Genomic DNA, 26382 nt, shown 5'->3' with positions numbered 1-26382 from the left:
AAGGGAAACACTGATAAATCCCAGGCCAGACAAAGGGCACTGATGGCTCAGAAGCAGATGATAAACAAAACAAAACAAAAAAAAAATTTTTTTTTTTTTTTTTTTTTTTTTTTTTTTGAGACAGAGTTTCACTTTGTCGCCCTCTGCACAGTGCCGTAGCATCACAGCTCAGAGCAATCTCAAACTCTTGGGCTCAAGCAATTCTCTTGCTTCAGCCTCCCCAGTAGCTGGGACTACAGGCACCTGCCACAATGCCCAGCTACTCTTTTTTTAGAGACGGGGCTCTCGCTATTGCTCAGGCTGGTCTTGAACTCCTGAGCTCAAGCAATCTGCCTGCCTCAGCCTCCCAGAGTGCTGGGATTATAGGCGCAAGCCACAGCGCCCGGCTGAGACAAAAAAATATTTTAACGAGCTAAAGCTGTGAAGTCACTTCACCAGAAATGTCCAGTCAGCACACAAAGATGTCCAGCAGCACCAGGCACTTGGAGAAGTGACAGTGGCACCAAGACACCCACAGAGACGCTCAGGTTTGGGGCTCCGGGTGCTGGCCAGGTAGCAGCAGCTGTCAGTTGTGGAGACGCACCTCCTGGCCACTGAGACCCACGTGCCGATATCCACAAAGAGCCACAGGCACACCTCAGGACACAACATAGTACAGATCACAGGTTGGCAATAAAGAGGCACAGACTGTAATGAACCCAACTTGGATACGTCTGAAAGTCATGCTCAGTGAGAGAAACCAGACCTGAAAGGCGCATATTATGTCATTCCACCCACAGGAAATCCTGTAAGAGGGAAGGCAGCAGAGCAGACCAGAACTGCAGGGCCAGGAGCAGCTCGGGGTGGCCACTGTCTGTGTGGGCGCCACAGCCACCACTGTCACCAAACCCAAACCACATCTACACAAGCGAATATTACTACCTGTCAAGAAAACCTCCACAAAGCTTAAAAACATCAGCTGGGTTGGACCCTCCAGCCCTTGAATGCCAAGCTCAAAGATAGACACCAGTTTCTCAGCAATGCTAGCACCGCCGGCCGGTGGGTCCCGCCCTGCAGCTCGGCTGCTGGAGGTGTTAGCGCTGGCAGCACCTCTTTCCACCAGAGCATAAAACAAGAGCTGTGGCTCTGTAAAGCTTACCTGTACAACTGGCGGTCACAAAGCTAAAAGTAAAGAAGTGTAAGTTATTAGTTATTCATTTAATTTGACTTTTTAAAGTAACACAGTATGTCCACAATAGGAGCAAGCATCAAACTAAGAACAAAGAGAAAATAGCAAAACTGACCACCCAGGGCGTGGGGCGGCCCACTCCCCACCACCGCGCCTGGCACCTCACTCAGCCCCTCAATGGGCCCAGAAGGTCCTGAGGGGGAAGATCAAGGCACCTAGAAGGGAAGGAGGGGTGGGACGTCGCCAGGACTGTGCCAGTCAGCCCCAAGCTCAGATTAGGAGCCCTCCCCACAGATGGCTCCTGGGCAGAAAACAAATGTGGAAACAGGACTCAGTTTCTTTTCTTTTTTTGGAAGTAACTTAAACGCCCTTCACAACATCAACTAAACGGTAGCATCTGGTTATCATCACCACTAAAATTTACTGAATATTCACACTTTACCAAAAAATTCTACTAAATTCTTTAAATATATCCTTCAATTCTCACAAAAACTCAAGGAAGTAGATTGTTACTACCTATTTTTACAGAGGAAGGAAGTTGTGCACCATTTCTTGCAGTTCACAGGGAAGACCCTTCCCTCAATCACTGCCCTGTCACCTCCCAGTCCAGAGTCAGAGGGCAATGTCAGGCCCCTTCTCAGGGTAAAAAACATGAGCAAAGAAACTAAATGGCCAAAGCTGAAGGCAAGTTAATGGCACAAATAAGATAAGGATCCAAGATCAAAGTGGTGTATTACTCCATAAGAGGGAAAACCTAAAGATATAAACAAAGAGTGAAACCATTCAGTTCCTCACAAAGAATTCTGATATAATACTGAGACAAACAGTTCATAATTTACCTCTTTTGGGTCACAGAAGCCTTTAGAAATCTCTAAAAATCCAGAAAAATGCACGTATCTTCTCCCCAGAGACATGGGTTCACAAAATTTTGGACCAGATCTCAGAATTGAAGACCTTGGATTCCCAGCAGACACACAGCTGCATGCCCCCCAGCCCCGCCCACAGCAAGAGCCAGTGGGGTGCCTGGCACCACTGAAGACAGTGCCCGGCGTCACCAAAGCCTCCCCAGAGCACCAGTCAGTAAATGTGCACCTGAGACAGGGCGCTTATCAGGAGGAGGTCTACAGTCACTGCCTGGGGTCTTCCCATCCCAGAGAAGCCCCTCAAGGTGGCCATGAGAGCAATATCCCAGAGTGATCACATGAGGGTCACCCCACAACACCCCAGGACTTCAAACAAGCTGGAGAGATGCCCACAGCTCAAGAGAGGGGCAGCCATGGCCCTGTACACAAACCTGTGGGTGGATCTGCTTCAGGCCCTGCACTGCCTGCTGGTCCAGATACTCCGTAACAGGCCTGCAAAATTCAAATACAGCCCTTAGGTCACGTGACCAACACCCCAACTTGGGGACATGTTGAGGACATGTGGGCTCAGAAAGATGGCGAGACCTCCCTCAGGTCCCCACAGGTCCCACGACCCTTGCAGAGTGTGCCACGTCTCTGGACTGGGTCAAAGCAGGTGGATGTGAGGAGACCCTACACCTGCAGACATTCTGGAGAAGAGACAAGTCCCCAGAGAGCCTGGGACAAAGCCTCCAGGAGGGCCGCTGCCATCCTTTAAGGTGGGCCCTGTCCAGATTCCCACCGAACCCTGACTGAGGAAGCACCCACGGCCTCAGACTCTTTGTACAGGCCCAGGTTCACACTGGCCACCTGCTCTCCCTCTGGGATCTGGAATTCTGTCCCATGCTAGGCAGAGGTGTCCACAGGATCAGACTCTGGAAAGAGCCCTGGAACTGGGTCCCACATGTACTTCCCTGGAGGACACAGCACATGTGAGGCCCACCAGGAGGAGACCAGGAGCTTGAGCCTGCTCCCCAGACTCCACCCACATACCTTCCCCATAACCAAAGACAGTGGCGCCCAAGCGCAGGGTCAGCTCTGCAGTAGGCCCCACTTCTCCACATGTGGACACCCTGAGGATGGGCTGCAGCCTTGAGTGGTCTCTGGGGCTGCGGGGTGCTCACAGCCACAACAACCTCCTCTGGCTTGGGGCGGTGGGCGGTCCACCTGGTGCCTCAGAGAAGCGGCTTGAATACTACCCAAGAGCCAAGTTACAGACATCACAGCCTGCTCATGAGCTGCTACTTTTGAGGAAGAGTTGATTACAAAGGAAAGTAAGAAAATCGAGTAGCTATTACAAAACACTCTGCTGTATGGAACTTCTGGATGACCCTACACTTTCCCTGCTTTATTATTTGTATAAATGCAGCCAACTGAAAAAAATTATCAAGGGAAACTATTGTATCTTTGATACTTTAAAATATTTTAAGTGATGAATAAAACCAAACATATGAGTTGCTCAGTATCACCTCTGTCTTCACTTTCTTAACAAATACGCCCTCAGAAAGCATGAGGGTATTTAAGTCTAGTTGGGGAGCAATGGGTGTGCCTTGTCTGGAGGGAAGACCACTTACAAGCCTCACGAGTAAGATGAGGGAGCCTGAGGACTGCAGCTCTGCTACAACAGACAATCATCTGCACACGCCAGGGGTCAGCGGTAAAGCCTGACCTCCTGCCATCGCCTACCTGCTCTGCTGTGCTGCAAGTCGATACAGGGCGTGGGTGAGCTCTGCACAGGCAAGAACTGAGCCATGCCGGGTGTGGAGATCCGGACTCCGCGTCATTGACAGCAGTCTTGGGAAAACTGCAAGGACGGGCCAGGAGGACACAGTCTGTCAGACCCAGGGACATGCCCAGGAGAGCCACTGTCAGGGTACTGCCCCACACCCAGGATACCCCTGCAGCTGAGGCAGAAGGTGCAGCAGCTCGCACGGCAGAGCACAAGGAGAGTGATGGGCATCCAGGGCAGCACCTGCCCGCCGCAGGGGTGTGGTTAGGAAAGGAACAAGTGCTACCCACATCCTGCCTACACATCCCTCACAGCCCTCAGGCTGCCAAAGGGACAGGCCCAGTGCCCCGGAGTGAGCCTGTCCCCCAGCTCAGTAGCGTCCCCTCTGCTCAGAACACAGCCCTGTGCTTTGGGGAACAGAAAGCAAAAGATCCCACCTCCACACGCCCACGTGGGAGGCACACGTCCCACAGTGCCCACACCACTGCAGCATGTGTTGTTGGCAGCTGCCAACCTTGAGATGGCTCTGACAATCAGGATGGCGTCCGGCCTGAGAGCACTGACTCAGGCAACAGCTGAAGGGTCTGATTCCTAAAGAGCCGTGAAGCCTGAGGAAAGGTCCCACCCACCAGACCACGGGAAGGGCACAGCCGCCGGCTCACCATTAGTGATTGCTGGCTCCTCCTTCCCAGGTGCCCAAGTGCCACCCAAAATTCGTAACACTAGGTTTAAGGAATTAACAAGCACCAAACCTTCATTAAAGTCCCTTAGTGTGTTAAACACATAAGTAAAATTAGTCTTCCCAAGCAAGGAGCCACAGTTCTAACTCCAGGTTAGCCACTTAACCAATGCCAGAGGAACTTCATACAATGTTAAGAAATTTGTGTATTGTTCCCAACCTTTAAGTCAGCTGCTTATTTATTGCAGGTAGAAAAGACACTTTTTCTCTGCTAGTAACACTTTTCCTCATACATGCACAGGCTTGGCTGCTTGGCTGTTCTACTGCATAGAGGCTGACAGGACGTGCTGCCTAGCTTAGGCCGTTCTGCGGAGCTAAAAACTCAGGGAGCTCGCCTGGGGCAGCTTCACGCTGCCTGACAACCCAGGAGGCCCAGCGTGTTTTTGAATTCACAAAACTCGGCTGGTCGAGGCTGTTCTGTACATGGACACACACCACAGCTGTCCTGGACTCTCTCTCCTGACCAGGACCACCACTAGTGCTTCAGATACTTCTCATCAGGAAAAAACATGAGGCTTATTTCATCCCCCAGGACTTTGAAGCCAGCCTGGTAGACCTGCCTGGGTCTTTCCTGCTATGCGTGTGCATGAGTGTGCAGGTATGTGAGAGTGTGTACATGTGCATGTGCAAGTACATGTGCTCGTGTGTGCACCTGAGAGTGAATACATGTGTAGGTACATGTGCTCGTGTGTGTATATCGGAGTGTGTACATATGCGGGTACATATGCTCATGTGTGTACGTGAGAGTGCATACATGTGCGGGTACATGTGTTTGTGAGAGTGTGTACAAGTGCTTGTGTGTGTATATGAGAGTATATACATGTGCAGGTACATGTGCTTGTGTGTGTATGAGAGAGTGCATACATGTACAGGTACATGTGCTCGTGTGTACATGAGAGTGTGTACACGTGCGGGTACATGTGTTTGAGTGTATGTGCGAATGTGTACATGTGCTGGTACATGTGCTCATGTGTATCTGTGAGAGTGTGTACATGTGCTCGTGTGTGTCCGTGAGAGTATATACATGTATGGGTACATGTGCAGGTGTGTGTCTGTGAGCATGCGTACATGTGCTCGTGTGTGCATGTGAGATGTGAGAGGGCATCCATGGCATCTGTGCAGCACCCACAGCCAGAGCACAAGCCTACCGTGAGTGGTGCAGTACTCGGGGGCTTTCGGGGCCAGGTTAGCCAATGCCTTCGCTGCCAGCTCTCTGATGATCCTGAGAGAGGGGAGAGAAAACTGTTAGCTCTGGCCGGGCATGATGGTGGCACCTACAGTCCCAGCACTTGGGGAGGCTGAGGCAAGAGGATCACTGATGCCAGGTGTTTGGGCAGTGAGCTGTGTCAGCGCCACTGCACTTCAACCTGGGTGATATGGCCTCAAAAAAGAAAAAAAGAAAATTATTAGTTCTTTCTTTTGAATGATTCTAACTTATCCAATTCATTTAGAGAAAGATAGGAAAGACATATACGTGAGTCTTCAACTGGCCATCTAGTCAAGACCAGTGATCAAAAAACACACAGGTGAATACACACGAGAGCCTCATATTGTGACAAACAAAACAACAGAAAGAGGACAGGCATATGGTCCTTGTCAGGACACAGCTGCCATCTCTCCTGGGCACTGCGTGGCAACTTGGGCTTCTGACCTTCTTGCACGACTCACTCAGAAACACGAGCACTGAGGGGGTCGTGTATAGTTGCCACTCTGAAGATAGCAAGGGCCAGCCACGGGAGACCCCACCTGGCTCAGGAAGCTGGAGGCCACAGCAGCTGGCTGGAGTGGCTCTGAACCTACTCACATTCCTGTGCAGGAACGTCTTGGGCCCCACTGACACACTGCTGCATTTACCTGGGAGGACGCCCAGGCCTGGCTATGGCCCCAAGCCCGCCAGAGCCCCTCTACCCCGATGTTCGATTCAGTGAGTGGCAAGCCCCCGTATGGACTCCCCAGCCCCACAGACCGGCCGGAATGGTGAGCAACCACCACTCACAATGGTAACCAGGTGACCACATGGCAACAGAGTTGTGCTGAGACACAGGGTGAGAACACACGGGTGGGCACCGTGCTCTGACTATGCCAGCCCCAACCAACAGCATGGGGTGAAGACAGCATGGCAAGAGCAGCTGCCCTGGGTCAGGCCCTCTCCATCTCCAGAATATGACAGCCACCCTATTTTTGAACTTACAGCTGGTTTGCTGACTGATGCTATCCAAGACAAGGATAGAGAAAGGCAGAAATATGTTCATCTCTAAAAAGATGACAGGATAATAAGGGCATGGTCATGTTGCATCATCCCTAATGTTCTAGAAAATGCCAGCTGGCGCCATCAGGAATGGCTCTGAACCTACTCACAGTAGAACAAGACAGCCTCTTCAGGGCCCTCATCTCTGTATACCAAAAAACTCTCCAATTTTTAAAGTTCCTGCTACAAAAAAAGATTGCCCCAAGGAATTTTTTAAATGAAATAACAAAAAAGCCATGAGAAAAATAGAAAATAAATAGCAAAACAGCTGGTATAAATCAAACCATATTGATAATTACATTAAATAGATCAAACACTCCCCACAAAGAGGCAGGAAACTGTAGCCCTGGGTACAAAGGCAAAGAGACTGGAAGTAACAGGGCAGCGACCAGAGAGGACCAGGCACCACTCAGGCCCGGCACCTGCTGCTGGGGCAGACCCAGCCTGAGGCCACGTCTTTGAGGAAAGCCCTAAACTAAGAATGGTTTTCACTTTTTTTTTTGTTTGTTTGTTTGTTTTCACATTTTTAAAGGGCTGTATAAAGAAAAATAAATAAATAAAACACAGGGGACAGGAGATCTAATGTTTACTCTCTGGCCCTTAAAGAAAAGCTTGCCAACCTCTGTAACCATAGCATAGTCAAATTAGACCTTAAGGCAATAAATCTAACATGAGAGAAAGAGAGACGCTTCATAATGAAAAGGGTTAACTACCCAGGATGATAAAGTGAGACTGTCTCAAAAAAAAAAAAAAAAAAAAAGGAAAGAAAAAAAAAGAAAAAGGGTTAACACATTGGGAAGATAAACCGCAGTAAACAAATGTGTCCCTAATAAGCGACGCAGCCCAACGTGCATGAGAAAGGACACAGGAGAGCTGGCTACCCACAGGACCCACCTCACACCTGCTCACCACTGCCTGCTCCTGACCGCTCAGGTGAGGCCCCAAATGCCAGGCCTCGCATGGTTCCGCAAGTGGAGACTGCGGAAGGAGATAGGAGGAACAGCTCTCCTGCCCCCAGAGGACCCCGCAGTGGCAGCCAAGGACACTGCGGCATGGGCCTGACACTCCCCACTGGCTCAGAGGAAGTGTCCTGAGCACTCCTGACCAGTGTATCTCGCACACAAGCAGCCACGCAGAGCAGGGTCCAGCAGAGGCCCCATCACCTGCTGGGGAGACAGAGATGGCCACAGGTGGCCACAGCTTCCACCACACCAACAGGGAGCAATTACACTGGACACGCTGCCTGGCCAGGGTCTCCAGAAGTAGGCCTGGATTCGGCCCCTCATGCCCAGAGGCTACAACGCATGCACCTCTCAGGAGGGACGCAGAGATACACCACTCGCAGCAAGAAATGCACTCAGGCTCAGCAGCCCATCTTAAGTTCTCCTTTGGGAAAAACATAAGAATTCTTAGAAAAACAAAGACATAAAACTTACCCATCCCAGTGGTTGATTTTCATGGTGACCAGGTGGTCTATCATCGGCTGGGTATATTCAGGAAAGCCAGCAACAAACACACTGAAAAAGACAATGACAAGATGTCGGTGAAGCTGCAGAGGAACCAGAGCTTGCATGCCCTGCTCATGAGCACAGGAAGGGGCAGTCACCTGCAAGGATGGTGCATCATTCCCTCAAAGCTGAAGACACTTTGGCTCGGCACCTGTAGCTCAGCGACTAGAGCACCAGCCACATGCACTGGGGCTGACGGGTTTGAACCCAGCCCAGACTTGCTAAACAACAACAACAACTACAACAACAACAACAACAAAAAAAAAAAACAGCCGGGCATTATGGCTAGTACCTGTAGTCCCAGCTACTTGGGAGGCTGAAGCAAGAGAATTGCTTTTAAGCCCAAGAGTTTAAGGTTGCTGTGAGCTGTGATGTCTAGGCACTCTACCAAGGGCGACACAGTGAGAGTCGGTTTAAAAAAAAAAAAAAGCTGAGGACACCTCCCATGTGATCCAGCTATTCCCCCAAAGTTGCTGCCAAAGGCACTGTGTTTACCCAGAAAAAAGGAGCCATTTGTTCACATACAGACTTGTGCACAAAGGCACAGAAGGCAAAACCTGGGAGCCACCCTGGCACCCAGGTGGAGTAAACGGCTCCAGCAGACAAGGAACAATGGCAGTGAAGGGATGGACACAGATGCAGGACTGCAAGTGGCCTCAAAACACGTCAACTGGAAGGAGTCTAAGAGAAATGAGCATGAGCTAGTTCATTCCACTGACACAAAACTCCAGAAAATGCAAATCATCATCATGAACAGCAGAGGACCAGAGGTAGGGACGGTGAGGGGCAGGCCAGGGCTCCAGGTGACAGCTGTGTTCATGCCTTGGCATTAGCAGCAACGGGTCCACACTGAGCACGTGTACACAGCGTGCTGTGCTCCTGTGTGCAGGCCGTCCATGCTGACTATACTTCAACAAAAAGCTGTTGAAATTTTTTTTTCTTTTTGAGACAGTCTCACTTTGTCATCCTTGGTAGAGGGCTCAAGGGATTCTCCTGCCTCAGCCTCCGGAGTAGCTGGGACTACAGGTGCCCACCACAAGACTGGCTATTATTAGAGATGAAATCTCACTCTTGCTTAGATTAGACTCAAACTCCTGAGCTCAGGCAATAGACCCGCCTCGACCTCCCAAAGTGCTGGGATTACAGGCATGAGCCACCGCACCTGGCTGAGCTGTTGAAATTTTTGAGGAAAAGACAAGCGACAGACTGGGGGTGGGGTGGGGGTGGGGGCGCCTCTGGAAGATACAAGACGATGATGGGCTTCCGTCAGAATAGAAGGTAACCCAGGTACAAAACAGCCCCATGAAATTATCTTTTTTGAGACAGAGTCGCACTCTGTCACTCTGGGTAGAGTGCTGTGGTGTAACCATAACTCACAGCAACCTCAAACTCCTGACTCTAAGTGATCCCTCGTGCCTGGGCCTCCCAAATAGCTGAGATTACAGGTGTCCACTACAACACCCCCTAGTTTTTCTTTTGTTAGTGGAAACGGGGTCTCACTCTCGCTCAGGCTGGTCTCAAACTCCTGAGCTCAAGGGATCCTCCTACCTCAGCCTCCCAGAGTGGTGGGATTACAGATGTGAGCCACCATGCCCGGCCTCACAAAGGAAATTTAAGCATCAACACCTCTCTGATTCAGCATTTTCACTTTTGATAATCCATTCACATATAATCACACAATTGGGAAATTACATATAAAAATATACATATTTTAACACCAAGAGATTAGATAGACCCTATGGCCTGGGAGAATGTGAACAGATTACGCCCTGTGTCCAGACTCTCCAAGGCATGGGGGAAGGAAGCCATGCTGCAGTGCTGTCCTCCCCGCACCGCCCAGCACTCACGTCCCACAGCGGAGCCTTATTGCAGCATTGCCCGAGCACACAGCAGTCAACTGCCTGTATGTGGCATTTTTCTATAGCGCACACTTGAGTGTTCACTGAACATTGGTACAACGGCCTTGCTGGGCACTTAGCTACCTTCTCCAGAAATGGACAGAGAACACCCTCAGATGATAAAACAGCCCCAGGTAGGGCGGCGCCTGTGGCTCAGTGAGCAGGGCGCCGGCCCCATATACCAACGGTAGCGGGTTCAAACCCAGCCCCGGCCAAACTGCAACAACAACAACAAAAAAAATAGCCGGGTGCTGTGGCGGGCACCTGTAGTCCCAGCTACTCGGGAGGCTGAGGCAGAAGAATCGCCTAAGCCCAGGAGTTGGAGGTTGCTGTGAGCTGTGTGACGCCACGGCACTCTACCGAGGGCAATAAAGTGAAACTCTGTCTCTACAAAAAAAAAAAAAAAAAACAGCCCCAGGTAAATTCAGGAAAAACAGAAGCTGGACAATCTGCCAGGAAAGGCCCCAAGGCCCCAGCACGTCCAGCATCACTGAGGACACCAACACAAATGCACCTCAGCACCTGGCCCCACTCCGAAGGCCCAACACAAATGCGCCTCAGCACCCGGCCCCACTCCGAAGGCCCAACACAAATGCGTCTCAGCACCCGGCCCCACTCCGAAGGCCCAACACAAATGCACCTCAGCACCTGGCCCCACTCCGAAGGCCCAACACAAATGCGCCTCAGCACCCGGCCCCACTCCGAAGGCTCAACACAAATGCGCCTCAGCACCCGGCCCCACCCCGACGACCTAACCCTGTAGCAGGTGTCGAGGCCTAGGAAGCCCAGGAAGCCAGCAGGTGACCAGCAGCTTCCTGAAGCAGCAGAGCACAGGCCTGAGTCCTGGCCTGGCTGCCTGGATAAGACTCCTGCGCCCTCGGCTGCAGGCAGCAGTGCAGGTCCTGGGTGCACAGGGTCCGCACAGTGAGAGACAGGACAGGCCCAGGGCCCACGGACAAAGCACAGGCCACAAAGGGTAAGGCCCAAGGGAGGCAGGTCAGCTACAAGGCCTGTGCAGTGTCCAGGGCGTCAAGGAGGGCTAAACACCAGCTGACAGGAGTAAGGGAAGAGGCACATTTGAGGCCTGCCAGAGATACAGCAGTGGCCGAACTGGGTGTCTAACTGTGGAGGGGAACAAAGTGGAAGGACCTGCTGGGATCAGGGAGTGTCACCAGCTGAGTAGACAGTGGAGCCTCCCTGACCTGAGGAATTTACAGGATGGGAACAAGCATAATTAATGGATAGCAAACTACTAGACAGCAAAATACAACAAAAATGCATTTTTTAAAGGATGTTCAATGCCAGAGACATCAGAAATCAGTGAAGGAATCCACAAGGGCAAGAGGACACACCAGCCAACAAACATCCTGGTGACCGAAAGCTGCCACAGAGGAGCAGCAGGTGGGGAGGGCCCTGCTGTGTTGCACGTCAGGCTTCCGGCTGTGGGACCTGCAGGCAGCAGCAGAGCGAGTTACTGATAACTCGGTACAGCGTGAGGCAAGGAAAAGACACGGGACACGTGCTACCTGGTCTGCACACGAGTCCTTCTGAAAAAGGCAAAGCGCGGTGGGAGCTGGACTGGCGGCACAGGCCGAGGGGATGTCTAGGGCCAGGGTGGGTGCTCCACAAGGACCAAGGCCCTGGCTGTCCGACTGTCCCTGTCTGCCAAAACCCATCCCACACCTAAACCACATTTAAAACTGGTACTTCATGTAAATTATATGTAATAAAACAGATGTACAAAAATGAAGCTAGTTTTAATGCCTGAAAAGAAGGTCTTGCCTTAGAAGGTCACAGAAAATACCTCTGTGTGAAAGAGAATGTGCTGAGGTGTCATGTATTAGAAACATAAGAAGAATTCTCAAATTCTCAATAAGAAAACAACCCGATAGGTAAGTGGACAAAAGATGTGTTAAATCAGTCCCCAGAATGGTGTTCAGCATGATCAGTCTTTAGGAAAACAAATGACCGGGCCAGCCAAGCACCCAGGAACACTTAGACGACCTGAGACGACCAGCCCAGTCCGGGGTCGTCCACCTAAGATAACCAGCCCAGTCCGGGACCCTGGGGAGCCTCCGAACATGACCTACCCCCTAGGAAAACTGATTGGCAGTTTCTTTAAAAGCTACAGCTCAGCCATCTGCTCCTGGACACCTGATCCGACAGATGACCACAGTGTCCAGGCCTGGGCATAGGCCTGGGCATGCATGCACGGCAGCTGCTCCTGTAACAGCCCTGGCCGGAAACGACCCAGACATCCTTCAGGAGACTACTGGACCGACAGACCAGCCCCTTGCACAGTGGGAGCCACTGCTGCGCCAGCACGTGCGCAGCCCAGGCCTCCAGTAAGGAGGACTGAAGAGGCCAGCGCAGGCAGGACGAGGGCACGCAGACTTCTGTGGGGACAGCTGCCCACCAGGTGCAGATCTGCGTACCCATACGTGAGCACACGTGCAGCTGACCATGCACAGTTCACACTAGCAGGAGCTGGCTGGCAATGACTCCCGTCCCCCCAGCAGTCCTGGTCCCCGGGAGGACAGGTTCAACTCCAGTTCCTGTGTCAAAAACTCTGATTCTGGAGGAACCACCTCTAGGTCAGCCTGGGAGGCGGCCCTTCCACTTGGGCCAGCCACAAGCCCCCGGCCGTCAGCACCTACAAGGCTGAGTCCCACCTCCCCACGGCCTCCCCTGTGCCCTTGTCCAGCCACAGTGACCTAGCCCCCAGGCCCTGAAATGGGCTCAACACCCTGACAATGACCAATGCTCTGGTGGACCATCCCACCCCAACCCACCCTCCAGGGGCCCCTGACCACCTCCTGTCTCCAGTCACAAAATGCCAAAGTGGCATGTCCAAAACAGACCTGGCCATCTAAGCTGCTCACTACAGCTTAGAGCCCACCCAGGCTGGGCCTGCTCACCCCTCCCTGGGGCCATGCTGCCCCACGCCAGGCCTCAGGGCCCAGTGCCCTCTGTCCAGCCACATAGGCTACCACCTTCCTTGCCTCTGAGGCCTGGGCTAACCCAGGGTGCTTGGTGCCCACCCTGCCTCTGCCAGAACACCCCATGGCCATAGCAAGGCTGACAGACATGCTTGCTGGCAAGTTCTCATGAGGAGGCCTCAACTGCACAAGGGCCCGGGTACTGAGGTCAGGCCACAAGACATACTTGAGAAGGGACATGCCTGAAACCAGACCAAGTTTTCCCATGTGTCTATAAAATGCACACGTGAATTACATGAAAGTATCGGGCTGACTCAAAAAACTTTGACATGGGCGGTGCCTGTGGCTCAGTCGGTAAGGCACCGGCCCCATATACTGAGGGTGGCAGGTTCAAACCCGGCCCTGGCTGAACTGCAATCAAAAAATAGCTGGGCGTTGTGGTGGGCTCCTGTAGTCCCAGCTACTTGGGAGGCTGAGGCAAGAGAATCGCTTAAGCCCCGGAGTTGGAGGTTGCTGTGAGCTGTGTGATGCCACAGCACTCTACCAAGGGCCATAAAGTGAGACTCTGTCTCTACAAAAAAAAAAAAAAAAAAAACTTTGACATGTAAAATGTGCACAAGTAAAATTAAGTCAATTATTTTACCCAAGAAACTTGAGGGAAAGGTGGTAGATTTCTTTATGTAAAACATATATCCAAACACTAATAATCAAAGAAAACAAATGAATCTAGGAAAGAACTAAAAAGGAACAAAAGGATATTAAATGCTGAGGAAGGATGGAAAGAGTGTAAAAATACAGTGTATTCAGTCAAAGACTCTTCTTGGGAAAGTGCCAAATGCTATATCTTTTTAAAAAATCTGTCCATGCTGGTTATGGAGAAATGTCATTTCTACTCAGTCTGCACAACAGAGCTCTTAGGGAATCTGTCCTTAGGACACAGAATGGTCAATAATAAAAATTGTACTGGACATGTTTCTTCTCCTAATTTGTGGCAAATACATCATTTCATAAAATCACACCTTTTTTTGCATTCAAGTGCACTCAAACAAGTGAAGTAACTTCTCCCCATACTTAAATTACACAAGTAAAAATAATTTGATATGATTTCTGCAATTGCAGTTAGGGATGTTAAATATTTATTCCTTGACCTGATTTATCAAATACCTCTCTCTTACTCATCTCATAAGCAATCTAGAGATAACTTCAACTCTGAAACACTTTTTACTGAAACACAAAAAGGAACACAGTCAACTCTAATCCAAGATTTCATTTTGAAAAATTAAGACAGCCAGGAGGAAAGTCATCACACATCAGGACATGTACAATTCCGAGATCTACCCAGAACCAGCACTAATAAAACATAGGACTATTCAGAGAAAAGTAATCACCACAGAAAACACAAGTCAGCACTGTCACCAGCAGCCCCTCTCTGCAGCTCGAGTCAGGGCTCCCAGCATAAAGCTGACATGGATCCAGCCACCAGGAAGCGTAAGTTTCAGTATCTGTTTCCAATTCAATTTTTAGCTTTTCACACAAAAATTTCATATTTACTGAAACTAATTTATGGCTTTCATATGAAAGCTATAACGCAGTTATAACCTAAGAATATGGGGAAGGGGAGAGAGAGGGAAGGGGGGGGATGGGTGGAGGGAGGGTGATTGGTGGGATTACACCTGCGGTGCATCTTACAAGAGTACACGTGAAACTTAGTAAATGTAGAATATAAATGTCTTAACACAATAACTAAGAAAATGCCAGGAAGACTATGTTAACCAGTGTGATGAAAATATGTCTATAAATGGTCTATAAAACCAGTGTATGGTGCCCCATGATCGCATTAATGTACACAGCTATGATTTAATAATAAAATAAAATTTAAAAATTTCATATTTACATTTAGTGAACCTTTTAGGATGAAGAAAGAAAATGGCAGAAAGTGGTTTTCTTTGACATCTAAATCAAAGAGTATCCTATTTTTGTGAGATACATTAAAAACTCACCTTATAACCAAGAAACAGTTGGATCTGTTACCAACAGCAAAGTAGTCAGCAGTGGTCAAAATGTCAATTCCATGAGGGAATGTGCCCTAAGAAAGTGAAATTGGGAAAAAAAAAAAAAAAGGCATTTGAATGAGTGAAGGCATTTTGGAAAGTTCAACAGTCACACTGCACAAGCTCACAATCGTGCCGGAAGCCTGGCGCCGGCAGCTGAGGAAAACAAGGCTGTGGACCCTGCCCTTAGAGACCTTTACATCAAATCAACTTTCAACTGCCTATCCCAGGTCAGACTCTGCACTAAAATTACATGAAACCCTTAGCCAGGCGTTGTGGCGGGCACCTATAGTCCCAGCTACTTGGGAGGCTGAGGCAAGAGAATCGCCTAAGCCCAAGAGCTGGAGGTTGCTGTGAGCTGTGTGACGCCACGGCACTCTACTGAGGGTAACAAAGTAAGATTCTGTCTTTAAAAAAAAAAAAAATATGAACCCCTTGAAAGTGTTTAATTTTTCTCAAACAAACATTTCAACTGTAATCACATACCATAAACAAAATCAGGTATGAGTTGCCTTGAGACCCCCATAAGGCGCTGGCGCTGGCTCCTGTAGGGTGGCCGAACCAGGAAGCCAGGACCAGCACCCACACCCCACACACTGCCATGTGAGTGGGAGAGACCAGTGGGTGCCAGCTGCTGATAGCCACCCAGTGGCACGGAGGACACATAGGGTGGTGGGGCCTCTGCCACCCCCACAGAGCCTCCTGGCAGGCCCCAGGCCCAGAGTCTGCATATTATTATTGATACCACTCTCTCACAAACGTATTTGGAAATCTGAAAACAATATAAATAATTTTCTAATAAATAAATGACAGATTTTAAACCACATGTAGAAAGTCTTACGGCTACCAATACTGGGGAGCTTTGGAAGTCTCAAAGAAGGAACAGCCTCTGGACTGGATGTCACTGGTCCTTTATCATACCAGGGACTGGTAGAGCCCAGGCCACACAGCAGAAGCATACAGGCTTCCAGAAGCTTCTGGAAGCTGGATGCTGCTCCAGAGAGAGGCCAGGCCTCGGGCAGCAGTTGTCCAGGGAACTGCCGCACCTTGTGAGCCCACATCGTATAGCCCTTGGCAACACATGAGATGAGAGCTTCTGACCCTGTGTAAAGTCACTTCTACACGCAGGCTTCCCTTGAAACACCGACTCGCTATTTAAATTGAACATGTGTCAGCATCCATGTGGGTCCCATCATGGCCTTGTGCTTGCTGCCCTCCTAGGAGGCGAGTTCTCTACCCACACCTGACAAGGCAAGAAGACACCACCTTCACAGCTTTGGAGATTTCTGCCTCTAACCTACAGGAAGTTTCAGGAATAAAGATTTTAAAAAGCAGCCATAACCGTGGATGTGGAGAGAAGGGAACACTTTTACACTGCTGGTGGGACTGCAAACTAGTACAACCTTTCTGGAAGGAAGTATGGAGAAACCTCAAAGCACTCAACCTAGACCTCCCATTTGATCCTGCAATCCCATTACTGGGCATCTACCCAGAAGGAAAAAAATCCTTTTATCATAAGGACACTTGTACTAGACTGTTTATTGCAGCTCAATTTACCATTGCCAAAATGTGGAAACAGCCTAAATGCCCACCAACCCAGGAATGGATTAACAAGCTGTGGTATATGTATACCATGGAATACTATTCAGCCATTAAAAAAAATGGAGACTTTACAACATCCTTCGTATTAACCTGGATGGAAGTGGAAGACATTATTCTTAGTAAAGCATCACAAAAATGGAGAAGCATGAATCCTATGTACTCAATCTTGATATGAGGACAATTAATGACAATTAAGGTTATGGGGGGGGAAGCAGAAAGAGGGATGGAGGGAGGAGGGTGGGGCCTTAGTGTGTGTCACATTTTATGGGGGCAAGACATGATTGCAAGAGGGACTTTACCTAACAATTGCAATCAGTGTAACTGGCTTATTGTACCCTCAATGAATCCCCAACAATAAAAAAAAAAAAAAAAGCAGCCATACCTGTCTCCCCACATTCTCCTGGAAGGCGGCCTGAGGAGAAGCAAAGAACACACAGCAGGTGAACGAGGTTTGCTTTTCCCCAACATGAGAAGGTAAGTTCAAAAGCAACACTGCACAGAATAAATGATCCACAGTTTTACTCTTTAAATCAAGTCCTCACTGTTGGCTGAACAGAGCCTCAATGGTGGTTTGTCACCCTGTTTTATGTCCTGATGAGCTTTAGAACAATTTAAGAATACAAGTTTATAAAATCAGACACATCCTGAAAATAGGCCTCTTTAACTGGGAACAGGAAGCTTCACTCTGATGCCCACAGAGCAGCCCTAGAAACGTGGAAGGAGAAACAGGTGAAAGCCCAAAACCCAAGCACCCCCCTTGGGAACAGATAAACTGACAGATCCACCCTGCCCTGCGTGTCACCCTGGGGCTCTGGGGAACCTGAAACACAGCGGGGCTGCCGAGGAACTCAGGGCCAAGCCGTGAACAGGATAAAGCAATGCACCTCTGCTGGGCCACTTCTGCCCACCCACCCTGCCCAATAAAGCTGTCCCCTGGGCAGAGCAGAACGCCTGCATGATCTGACCACCACATCTCCTGTCCTATTGCTCCGTTGTGTCCTGTTGACCCCACCCCCACCCCCCAAACATCATCCAGGGCTCGGAGTTCTCCAGACAGAGCTGAGGACATGAGGGAATAAAATCTACTACACCAGGACCCAGACGCCACACAGGCCACCAGCACCAAACAAAAGGGGGAGAAGGAGACGAAGGAGGAGAGGCCAGTCTGTAGGAGCAGGGCCCTGCCAGGTGGAAACACTCAACCTGCGGAGTGCAGTGGAGAGCGAGAACAGACGGGAGCACCCTGGGGTGAGCAGGTCAGAGACCGTGGGGTCTGCGTCCCCACCCCAGGGCATAGCACAGAACTGAGAAGTAGGCCCACAAGTTGCCTGCATGGTACAGCCCTAGGGTCTGGTGTGAAGAACAGGACATGTCTCTTTACAGAGTTTAAACTGGGAGAAGGGAGACTTGATTTTTGCTATTTACCATTTTGTAACATTTGTGGTAAATTTATTAAGGACAATAGGAAACAAAAACCAACTAAAAGACATTTTGAACTTCTTCAAAATTTTACTGTTGATTTAAACAACATACAGTATTCAGGAACACAGACACCACCCTAGAGGTATAATTTGAAAGGTGAACAGTAAGGCAAGGTTTGTGGGGAAAGGTCTAGAGCACCACCAGACAGCAGTTTCTCAGAAGAGGAGACTGGAGGACCTCCCGCTCCCATGAGGCCGCCTCACAGGACAGCACAGCCAGGAAGACTGATGGACAGGACCGAAAAAACAGAGGACACAGCAGCTGGGACCTACGAGGCACACAGCTCTCAGATTGGACACCTAAGACATAATCCGCCAAGGACTGATTCCTAGACCTCTTCACAATGATACTCTGTGTGCCAGGCCTCACCTCGAGGATGCAGAGACAACCTACAGCCCAGGAGAGGGCAGGTGCGGCTATGCACCCACTCGGGACTAACAGGGCTGCACACAGAGCTGGACACCCAGCGGTAAAAGGCACACATGCAACTGGGAGAGGGGCAGATGACTGGACAGACATGTCACCCACGAGGACAAACATAACAAGTAAGTACATGTCACCGGCCACAGCAGAAACACCAACTGGAACCACAAGGTGATATCACAACGGCCAGAACCAAACAGTAACCACAGGAAATGCTGACCAGGACAAGGAGGGCCAGGAACCCAGCAGACCCTCAGAGAACAGCATGTCAGCTTCTCACAGAACTAAAGGTCCAGCTAGCACAACACCCAGCCCCTGGACTCTCAGCACTTGTCCCCAAGAGCCGGACCCATGTCCGCACAACAGCCTGAGCTGAGTGCTCTCAGCAGCAGGAATCACAGACAAGCCCAGTGTCCTACGGCAGGCAGGGGCTAGACCATGGCACAGCCAGAGCACAAGATTCACCCGACAACAAAAAGCAGCAGTACACTGGCGTACCGCCAGATAAGTGTGCTGAGAGGACCCCATGTGGTTCTGTCTACACGATGTTGTTGAAATGACAACATTACAGAGATAGACCACAGATGGAGCTGCCAGGACTGGAAGGCCTGTGCTCAGGGCCGTGCCACGGATCTTGACACATGTGGTAAGAGCACACAGACTAACACAGACACTCACACACATAAGACCCAGGACATGAGAATGTGGCTGAGTGCATTTGTGGACTTGCCCTGAGCTCTCTGCACCTGTTGTAACTGCACATGGATCTCCCCAGTGTCAACATGAGGTAAAGGCAAGATCAGAGCTCAGACACCAAACATCAGAGCACGCACTAGACAGGAAAAGCCAAGCACATCATAGTGAGGCGAGGGTTCTAAGAGCTGTTACATCAACAGTTGGGTCTGCTATGGGCTCATGCCATGTGCAACAACCCACACTCAGCTGACACAATTTTAATTATTTCCGTAAACTCACTAACACATTCTCCACCATAAATTAGGCAGGCTCCTTCCACCACATGCTCTGCAGACTTGCAGACCTGCCTGTGTGGGGCCACAGCAGGATCGTGGTCAGACATTTCTTTCCTTGTTATTTCTAATCTGGAGACATCAGAGCAACCTGCAGCATGCGCAGCAGCAAGGGGCCACGCAGAGCAGGGGTGGGCACACAGGGACAGTGATGGGAAATGTCACAGAGCTCACCCCACCTTCATATACACAGACATGGAAATGAGGAGACTCACAGAGGCAGCCCTTCTGCAGTTCACGTTCCTGTCAAACACTGCAGCAATGACCAGTGCGCTGCAGAAAAGAGAAGAAGAGATCAATTAAAAGAGCTTCATGAAGTGCAGCTGTGGGGTCAAGCAGAGACCTCTCTCTTCCTTTCGTCCCTTCATCCCCCATCGGACCTGAGCTCATCCCACATAAAACTCAAGTTCGAGGGGACAGGCAGAAGTCAGGGCCAGATAGAAGGACGGTGCAGGTCAGGAAGGTGCAGCCATCCCCAGGGCACAGGTGCTGCCCGGAGCTGTGAGCTGAGCTGGCTCCTGGCATGGCACTAGGGCCTGACCACCAATGCTGACCGTGGCGTGGAAGAAGCAGAGTTCCTGGGGCCAGGGCTTCTGCTGTCCTGAGGGACCCTTTCAGCCCCACCCAGGCATCTACATGCCCCAGGGACCTAAGGCATCAGTCTACAGCCCCCCAGATGGCCCCCAGCCCACCCTCTGCCCACTTGGCCTGGCCCTTACTCCTGTAAGGGGCCCTTCACCCTCTGCCTTCCACTTGATTCCCGGTTCTTCTAGCTGAAAAGACAAAGTCCTGAACCCAGCCAGCCCCCCAGCGCAGCACACCTACCAACACCCTGTGGGAGGAGGTGATGCCCCCAACAAAGACATCCACGTCCTAACCCCAGAACTCTTGAGCACATTCCCTACATGACACGGGGGAAGTAAGGGTGCTACCAGCTAACCTTACAATGAAGAGATGACTCTGGATTATCCCAACAGCCCTGTGTAAACAAAAACATACTTAAAAATGAAAGCAGGGGCCAGGCACAGGGGCTCAGGACTGCAATCCCAGCGCTCTGGAAGGTTGAGGCAGGAGGGTCGCTCGAGCCTAGCCTGAGCAACACTATGAGACCCATCTCTAAACAGACATGGAAACAGAAGGAGAAAACCAGAGACACAGCCCAGGGAAGGCGTGGCCAGACTTGCCGGCTCTGAAAGCAAAGAAAGGATCTGTGCGCCAGGAAACGTAGGCACCTCTAGGGAGAGGGAAAGGCAGGAGCCTCCAAGAAGGTGCAGCCACCCCAGGGGGACAGCCAGACCCAGGACTCTACGTTTACACAGAGAAATGCTGCTCAGCCTCAGAGAGGGACCATCATATGGATCCTAAATGTATTTTGCCAAATGAAAGAAGTCAAAACCCTAAGTCTGTATTTGTTGACTGACTCCATTTATAACACATTCTAGCAACGGCAAGACCATGGGACCAAACGAGACCCAAGGGAGCAAATTTTATGGCATGCAGATTGATCAGGAGGGAGCAAATTTCACCGCTACAGGTCAACCAAATACAACTGCGAGGCCAAGGAGCCTGAGGGCAGACGAGTGATAATGTCCACACCTCAGAGAATAGGCAGGACTGAGGAACAGGGATGGGAGAGCCACACACAGGGCAGGGTGTGGGGTGGCCATCCTGGAACGAGATAGGTCACACATTCTACAGGGGCCCAGGAGCCATGTCCTTCGAACGTGGGACTGTTACTGGGGGGCACTGTTGAGGCTTGGGGTCTAGACCCTGCTCAGACACCCAGAGCAGCAGCCTGGCACCTGGATTCCAAATTATACTGCCCATTAAATAGAACCAAGATTCCCAAAAGTGGAGGATTCCAGGGCTGGGGTGGGGAAAGCAGCCAGGTGCACGTCTTGGTGCTAGAAAGGAGGAAGTGCTTGGAAACACAGAGGATGGAGTCGTGCTAAAGGGACACAGATGCCACCTAAAATGGGCAAAGCTGGTACAACCCACCCAACAAAGCAATAGCATTCCATCCTAACCCCAGTGTAAGGCACACCCACAAGGGCAGAATGACACCTCTTCCTCCCGAAGGGACTGCATGCATCTGTGTGGAAGGAGCTGGGAAAATCACGGTAAAACAGCCCAGACCCTAGACAAGCACATGGCCTCCGAGCAATACCCACAGCACTTATTATTTACAAAGGAATAAATAGCCACTTTACAGTACAGACCCCACCATGACTGGGCACTGAGCTCCAGACCACGTGCCCCCTGCCCTTGAGGCCGGGACATTCCAAACTCCTCTTCTCAACATGCCCTGGGGTGCCATGTGCACCTACAACCCCAAGAACAGGACACCCCAGGATACCCTAAAACCCCCTTCCCAATAAGCCCTGGGGTGCTAAGTGTCCCTTTCCCCCAAGGGTGGGACACCCGAAGCTCCCCTCCCAGAATGAACCTCAGTCCAACACAGAAAACAGTGGACAAAACCAGTGTCTGCAGGACCCGGTTGGATCCCCAAATAGAAGAAGGACACTGGGAAGAATGGACCTCCAAACACCCAGGCCTGGCTCATAGCCTTGCTGCAGCATCCAGCTCCCATATTTGACACATAAAGATGTTCACACTGGGATGTGCTAGGGAAGGTAAGAACTACTGTATTGTTTTTGCAATTCTTCTTTAGTCTAAAATTAGTTCAAAATTAAACATTTTTTGTGGGGAGCAGGCACAGTGGCTCATGCCTATAATCCCAGCACTTTGGGAGGCTGAGGCAGGAGAATCATTTGAGCCCAGGAGTGCAAAGCCAGCTTGGGCAATTCCAAGAGTCTGTCTCTACAAAAGAAAATTTTTAACATAGCCTGGCGTGGTGGCACCTGTGGTCCCAGCTACTCGGAGGCTGAAGCAGGAGATGGAGTAAGGCCAGGAGTCTGAGGCTACCATGAGCTGTGATGCCACCCACTGCGCTCCGGGCCTCATAAAGAGAGACTCAGAGTGAGACACTCAATAACAACAACAATAAAACAAAACAAACCTCTTTTTGGAAAACAGTTAACTATATGAAGATCTTAAAAGATGCAATATTAGTCTCTGATGCTTTCTGTTAACACTCCTTTACTGGTTTAAACTGAAAATAATTTCAGAGTAACTTAACAGGAAAGCATTCCCTTTTCCTCTCTAAACACTTTCTTATATAACAAACCCTAGCCAAATGAGAAAACAAAAAATGTTGGTTTAAAATTAAAGGGAATTTGTGTTACTTCATTTTTTTTTAAGCTATCTACATTGACGGTTTATTTGAAAGCTTCTGAGTATAAGGGTTCTTGCATCAAATGAGGACTCAGAGGGGGCAGGAAAAAAAGGTACTTGTCATTTTGAAAGTTACAGATTGTTTATCATTCTATATGTAATTGGATTAGGAGAAAAATGAAGAACCCACTGGTAGCAGGAATAAGTAAGAATCTTCTAGGACCTGCCATTTGATGAGATATTCAGTTACTGTGCATTTCCATTGTTTTTCCATGGCAGAACATACGGCAAAGATTTGGGAACCCGCACGCCTGAAGCCAGGTTACTCTTACGTTCCATGACTATGCTGCTTGCAGAGCTGTTGTTGCCACAGTAGTCGGCTGTACCCCAGACAAATGGGGTGCTGGTCTGTTCCCACAAATCTCTATCCCAGTCTTCATCGCAAGGAGGACACTTCCATGTGCTCTCAGCCAGGGTCTCGTGTCCAAGGTTCCTGGTTTGGTTGACAACATCTTGCTCAATACAACTTTTGTCATCACAGCTTGAGATATGATGACTGATTTCGGCCCAAGAAACCTGGTGGCGAGCATTGAAGGGACAAGTAGCCAATTTGTTTGCAACATCAGGATGATTTGTAAGTTTCTTCCATGTTGGAAATAAAGGAGCTGAATCCAAGTGCTTGGTCAGACACACTATTCCCCAGTCCCCTGAATTTGTGTTACTTTGGCATGAACTTTCTAATGTTAATGTTATTTCAATATATCATTAATGGCTTTTGTTAACAAAATCTTAGAAATCATTCAATTGTTAAGACATATATTAATGTGAACTTTCAGTAACTAAAAATTATATAACTGCTATTCTTTTTTTTTTTTTTTTTTTCTTGTAGAGACAGGGTCTCACTTTATGGCCCTTGGTAGAGTGCCGTGGCCTCACACAGCTCACAGCAACCTCCAACTCCTAGGCTTAAGCGATTCTCTTGCCTCAGCCTCCCGAGTAGCTGGGACTACAGGCACCCGCCACAACGCCCAGCTATTTTTTGGTTGCAGTTTGGCTGGGGCCGGGCTTGAACCCGCCACCCTCGGTATATGGGGCCGGCGCCTTACCAACTGAGCCACAGGCGCCACCCTATAACTGCTATTCTTAAGAAAGTTGGTTATTATTTGAAATATTCCCAACACCGAAATGATAAATGTTTGTGGTGCCAGATATCCTAAGTACCTTGATTTGATAATTACACATTGTACATATCAAATGATCATATGTATAACAATTATGTATCAATAAAATAGTTGATTAATTAAAAATAAAAGAAAGTTGGTTATTTTATTCTAAATATATTCTGAAAATTAACATAAGTATTACATTTACATATGCGTAAGAGTTTCATTTTTTTAAATCCATAAAACCACTTGTTCTAGGAAAAGGCACTGACCGTGAACTACTGTCCTTTAAACCTGCGCAAGCAAAGTGCAGGCACACCCATGTGGCTCTGGCTCCTGCTGCTAACCAACAGATCACATTCTACACTGAATTCTCCAAATTTCTCTTATTTGTCCTAAATAACTATTTTTAAGTTATGGAACACTGATTAATAAAGAGAATGTAACAAATACAGACTAGAAACTTAAAATCACTCCCATTCTAACAAGCCAGCTGCAACACCAGCCGGCTACAGAGCACTTCTGAGACCAGACCAGGGCCCTGGGCACAGACAAAGGACGAGGTGCCTCTGGCTCTGCCCACCCAAGAGCCGGCAGTCCAGGCCCAACCAAGTCCAGGAAGTTCTGCTCTCCTGGGAGGAGCCCTCCCTATGGATCAGGAGGAGCTGAAGGCAGCTTCCCTCCCTCACAGCCCCTCCAAAACACAGTTTGTGGCCACAAGGTAGAGCTCTGTCCAGTCCACCCTTTCTCCTGAAAGGCTGCTCGGAAGTCCCCTGCAGCTATACAGCTGGGGCTGTGATCCCGCGTATCCTCCCCACACTGCAGGAGGGTGAGGGGGGCCCTCACCCACACATTTTCTCCCAGCCCTCCATGGGGACCAGCCCACTCACTGCCATTCTCAGACCTATCGGCCCTTGAACAACTCTCTGAAAGGCTGTGTCCCAGGGCTGGGAGGCGCTCCACATGCCCACCTCCCCGTGGCCACCCTGGGAGCCAATGCTCCCCTCTAGGCAGTGCCCCAAGGACACTCCTCCCTGTGAGCGGCACAGTACCTGGGCAGTTGGGTAGATAGAGAAGACAACTGAGTCTGAGTTTTGCAGGGGCTGCAGCAGCTTCAGCATGAAAAAAATACGACCACAGCAGGGGCAGCAGGTGACCTCATCACTTCAGCCCAGCCAGCTTCTGCACTTACAAGTAAATGTCTTAAAAGAGTTCTTGCCCTATCTACTTCAGAGTGTTAGTGGACAAACATAATTGTGCTAAAAAAGAAAAAAACCACTCTTAACTGTAGATTTCTAAATTAATTCAACAATCAACCGTGTGTATGTTATGCATGCAATGCTGTTTTTTGTCTTAATAGACAGAGTCTCACCCTGTCACCCAGGCTGGACCGCCATATACTCCTGAGCTCAAGCCATCCCCCAACTCAGCCTCCAGAGAGCTGGGATCACAGGCATGAGCCACCACCCTTTGTGACAGTTTTTCTTTTTCTTTTTTTTTTTTTTGTAGACAGAGTCTCAAGCTATTGCCCTGGATAGAGTGCTGTGACATCATAGCTCACAACAACCTCCAATTCTTGGGCTCAAGCGATCTTCTTGCCTCGGTTTTTCTATTTTTTAGTAGAGATGGGGGCTCGCTTTTGCTCAGGCTGGTCTTGAACTTGTGATGTGAGCTTAAGCTATCTATCTGCCTTGGCCTTCCAGAGTGCTGGGATCACTCTGGGATCAAGTCATGAGCCACCACACCTTGCAACAGGCTTTTAAATACTGTTTTGATTTGGACTAGATTTTAAAAACTACTCTTTTTTACATTTTCGTAACAGAATAGTCATCTAGAAATGCTAGTATCTTTCAAATACAAACAGGTTTAATGATACTGGTTAAGCAGCACAAACATAAAACCTTCCCAAACCACCACTCCCAGGGCCCCCAATGCCCCACCTGGCCCTCCCAGTCCTCAGAGACCACCTGCGCTCCAGTGGGAACCTGCCCATCTGCGCAGAGTCCATCTTCACCTGCTATTTTCCCTTTTTTTTTTGAAAAGTAAATTTATTTCAGATTAATGTGAGGGTATAAACAACCAGGTCAAAATATTTGATTTTGTTAGGTAGAGGCCCTCTTGTGGTTATGTCCCACACAGAAAGTATGCAAAACACCCCTACCCTGTGCCCATTCAGTGAGAGTACCCTACACTCCCCTTCCCTTGTTACTTCCCCCAACTGGAATCGAAATAAGTTTTTCTCCAATGTAGGCATGCATCAGATTGTCT

At 49.5% G+C, this 26382-nt stretch overlaps 1 protein-coding gene across 1 annotated transcript in view; it reads right to left on the bottom strand.

The window, feature by feature from the left end:
• TBCD (tubulin folding cofactor D) overlaps nucleotides 1-26382 on the bottom strand; it is a 149673-nt gene that overhangs the window by 32028 nt on the left and 91263 nt on the right. The window contains exons 15-22 of the mRNA XM_053569262.1: nucleotides 19933-19990; nucleotides 17167-17196; nucleotides 15132-15217; nucleotides 8223-8303; nucleotides 5687-5760; nucleotides 3757-3874; nucleotides 2463-2523; nucleotides 1139-1161 (exon numbers count right to left, since the gene is read on the bottom strand). Coding sequence (XP_053425237.1) covers nucleotides 1139-1161; nucleotides 2463-2523; nucleotides 3757-3874; nucleotides 5687-5760; nucleotides 8223-8303; nucleotides 15132-15217; nucleotides 17167-17196; nucleotides 19933-19990 — 531 coding nt within the window. The remainder of the gene's footprint in view (nucleotides 1-1138; nucleotides 1162-2462; nucleotides 2524-3756; nucleotides 3875-5686; nucleotides 5761-8222; nucleotides 8304-15131; nucleotides 15218-17166; nucleotides 17197-19932; nucleotides 19991-26382) is intronic.

The sequence above is a fragment of the Nycticebus coucang genome, chromosome 18 (genome assembly GCF_027406575.1).
Source record: "Nycticebus coucang isolate mNycCou1 chromosome 18, mNycCou1.pri, whole genome shotgun sequence".
NCBI lineage: Eukaryota > Metazoa > Chordata > Mammalia > Primates > Lorisidae > Nycticebus > Nycticebus coucang.
Note: the sequence above shows the minus strand (reverse complement) of the source record. Positions and strands in the feature narration are given on the sequence as shown.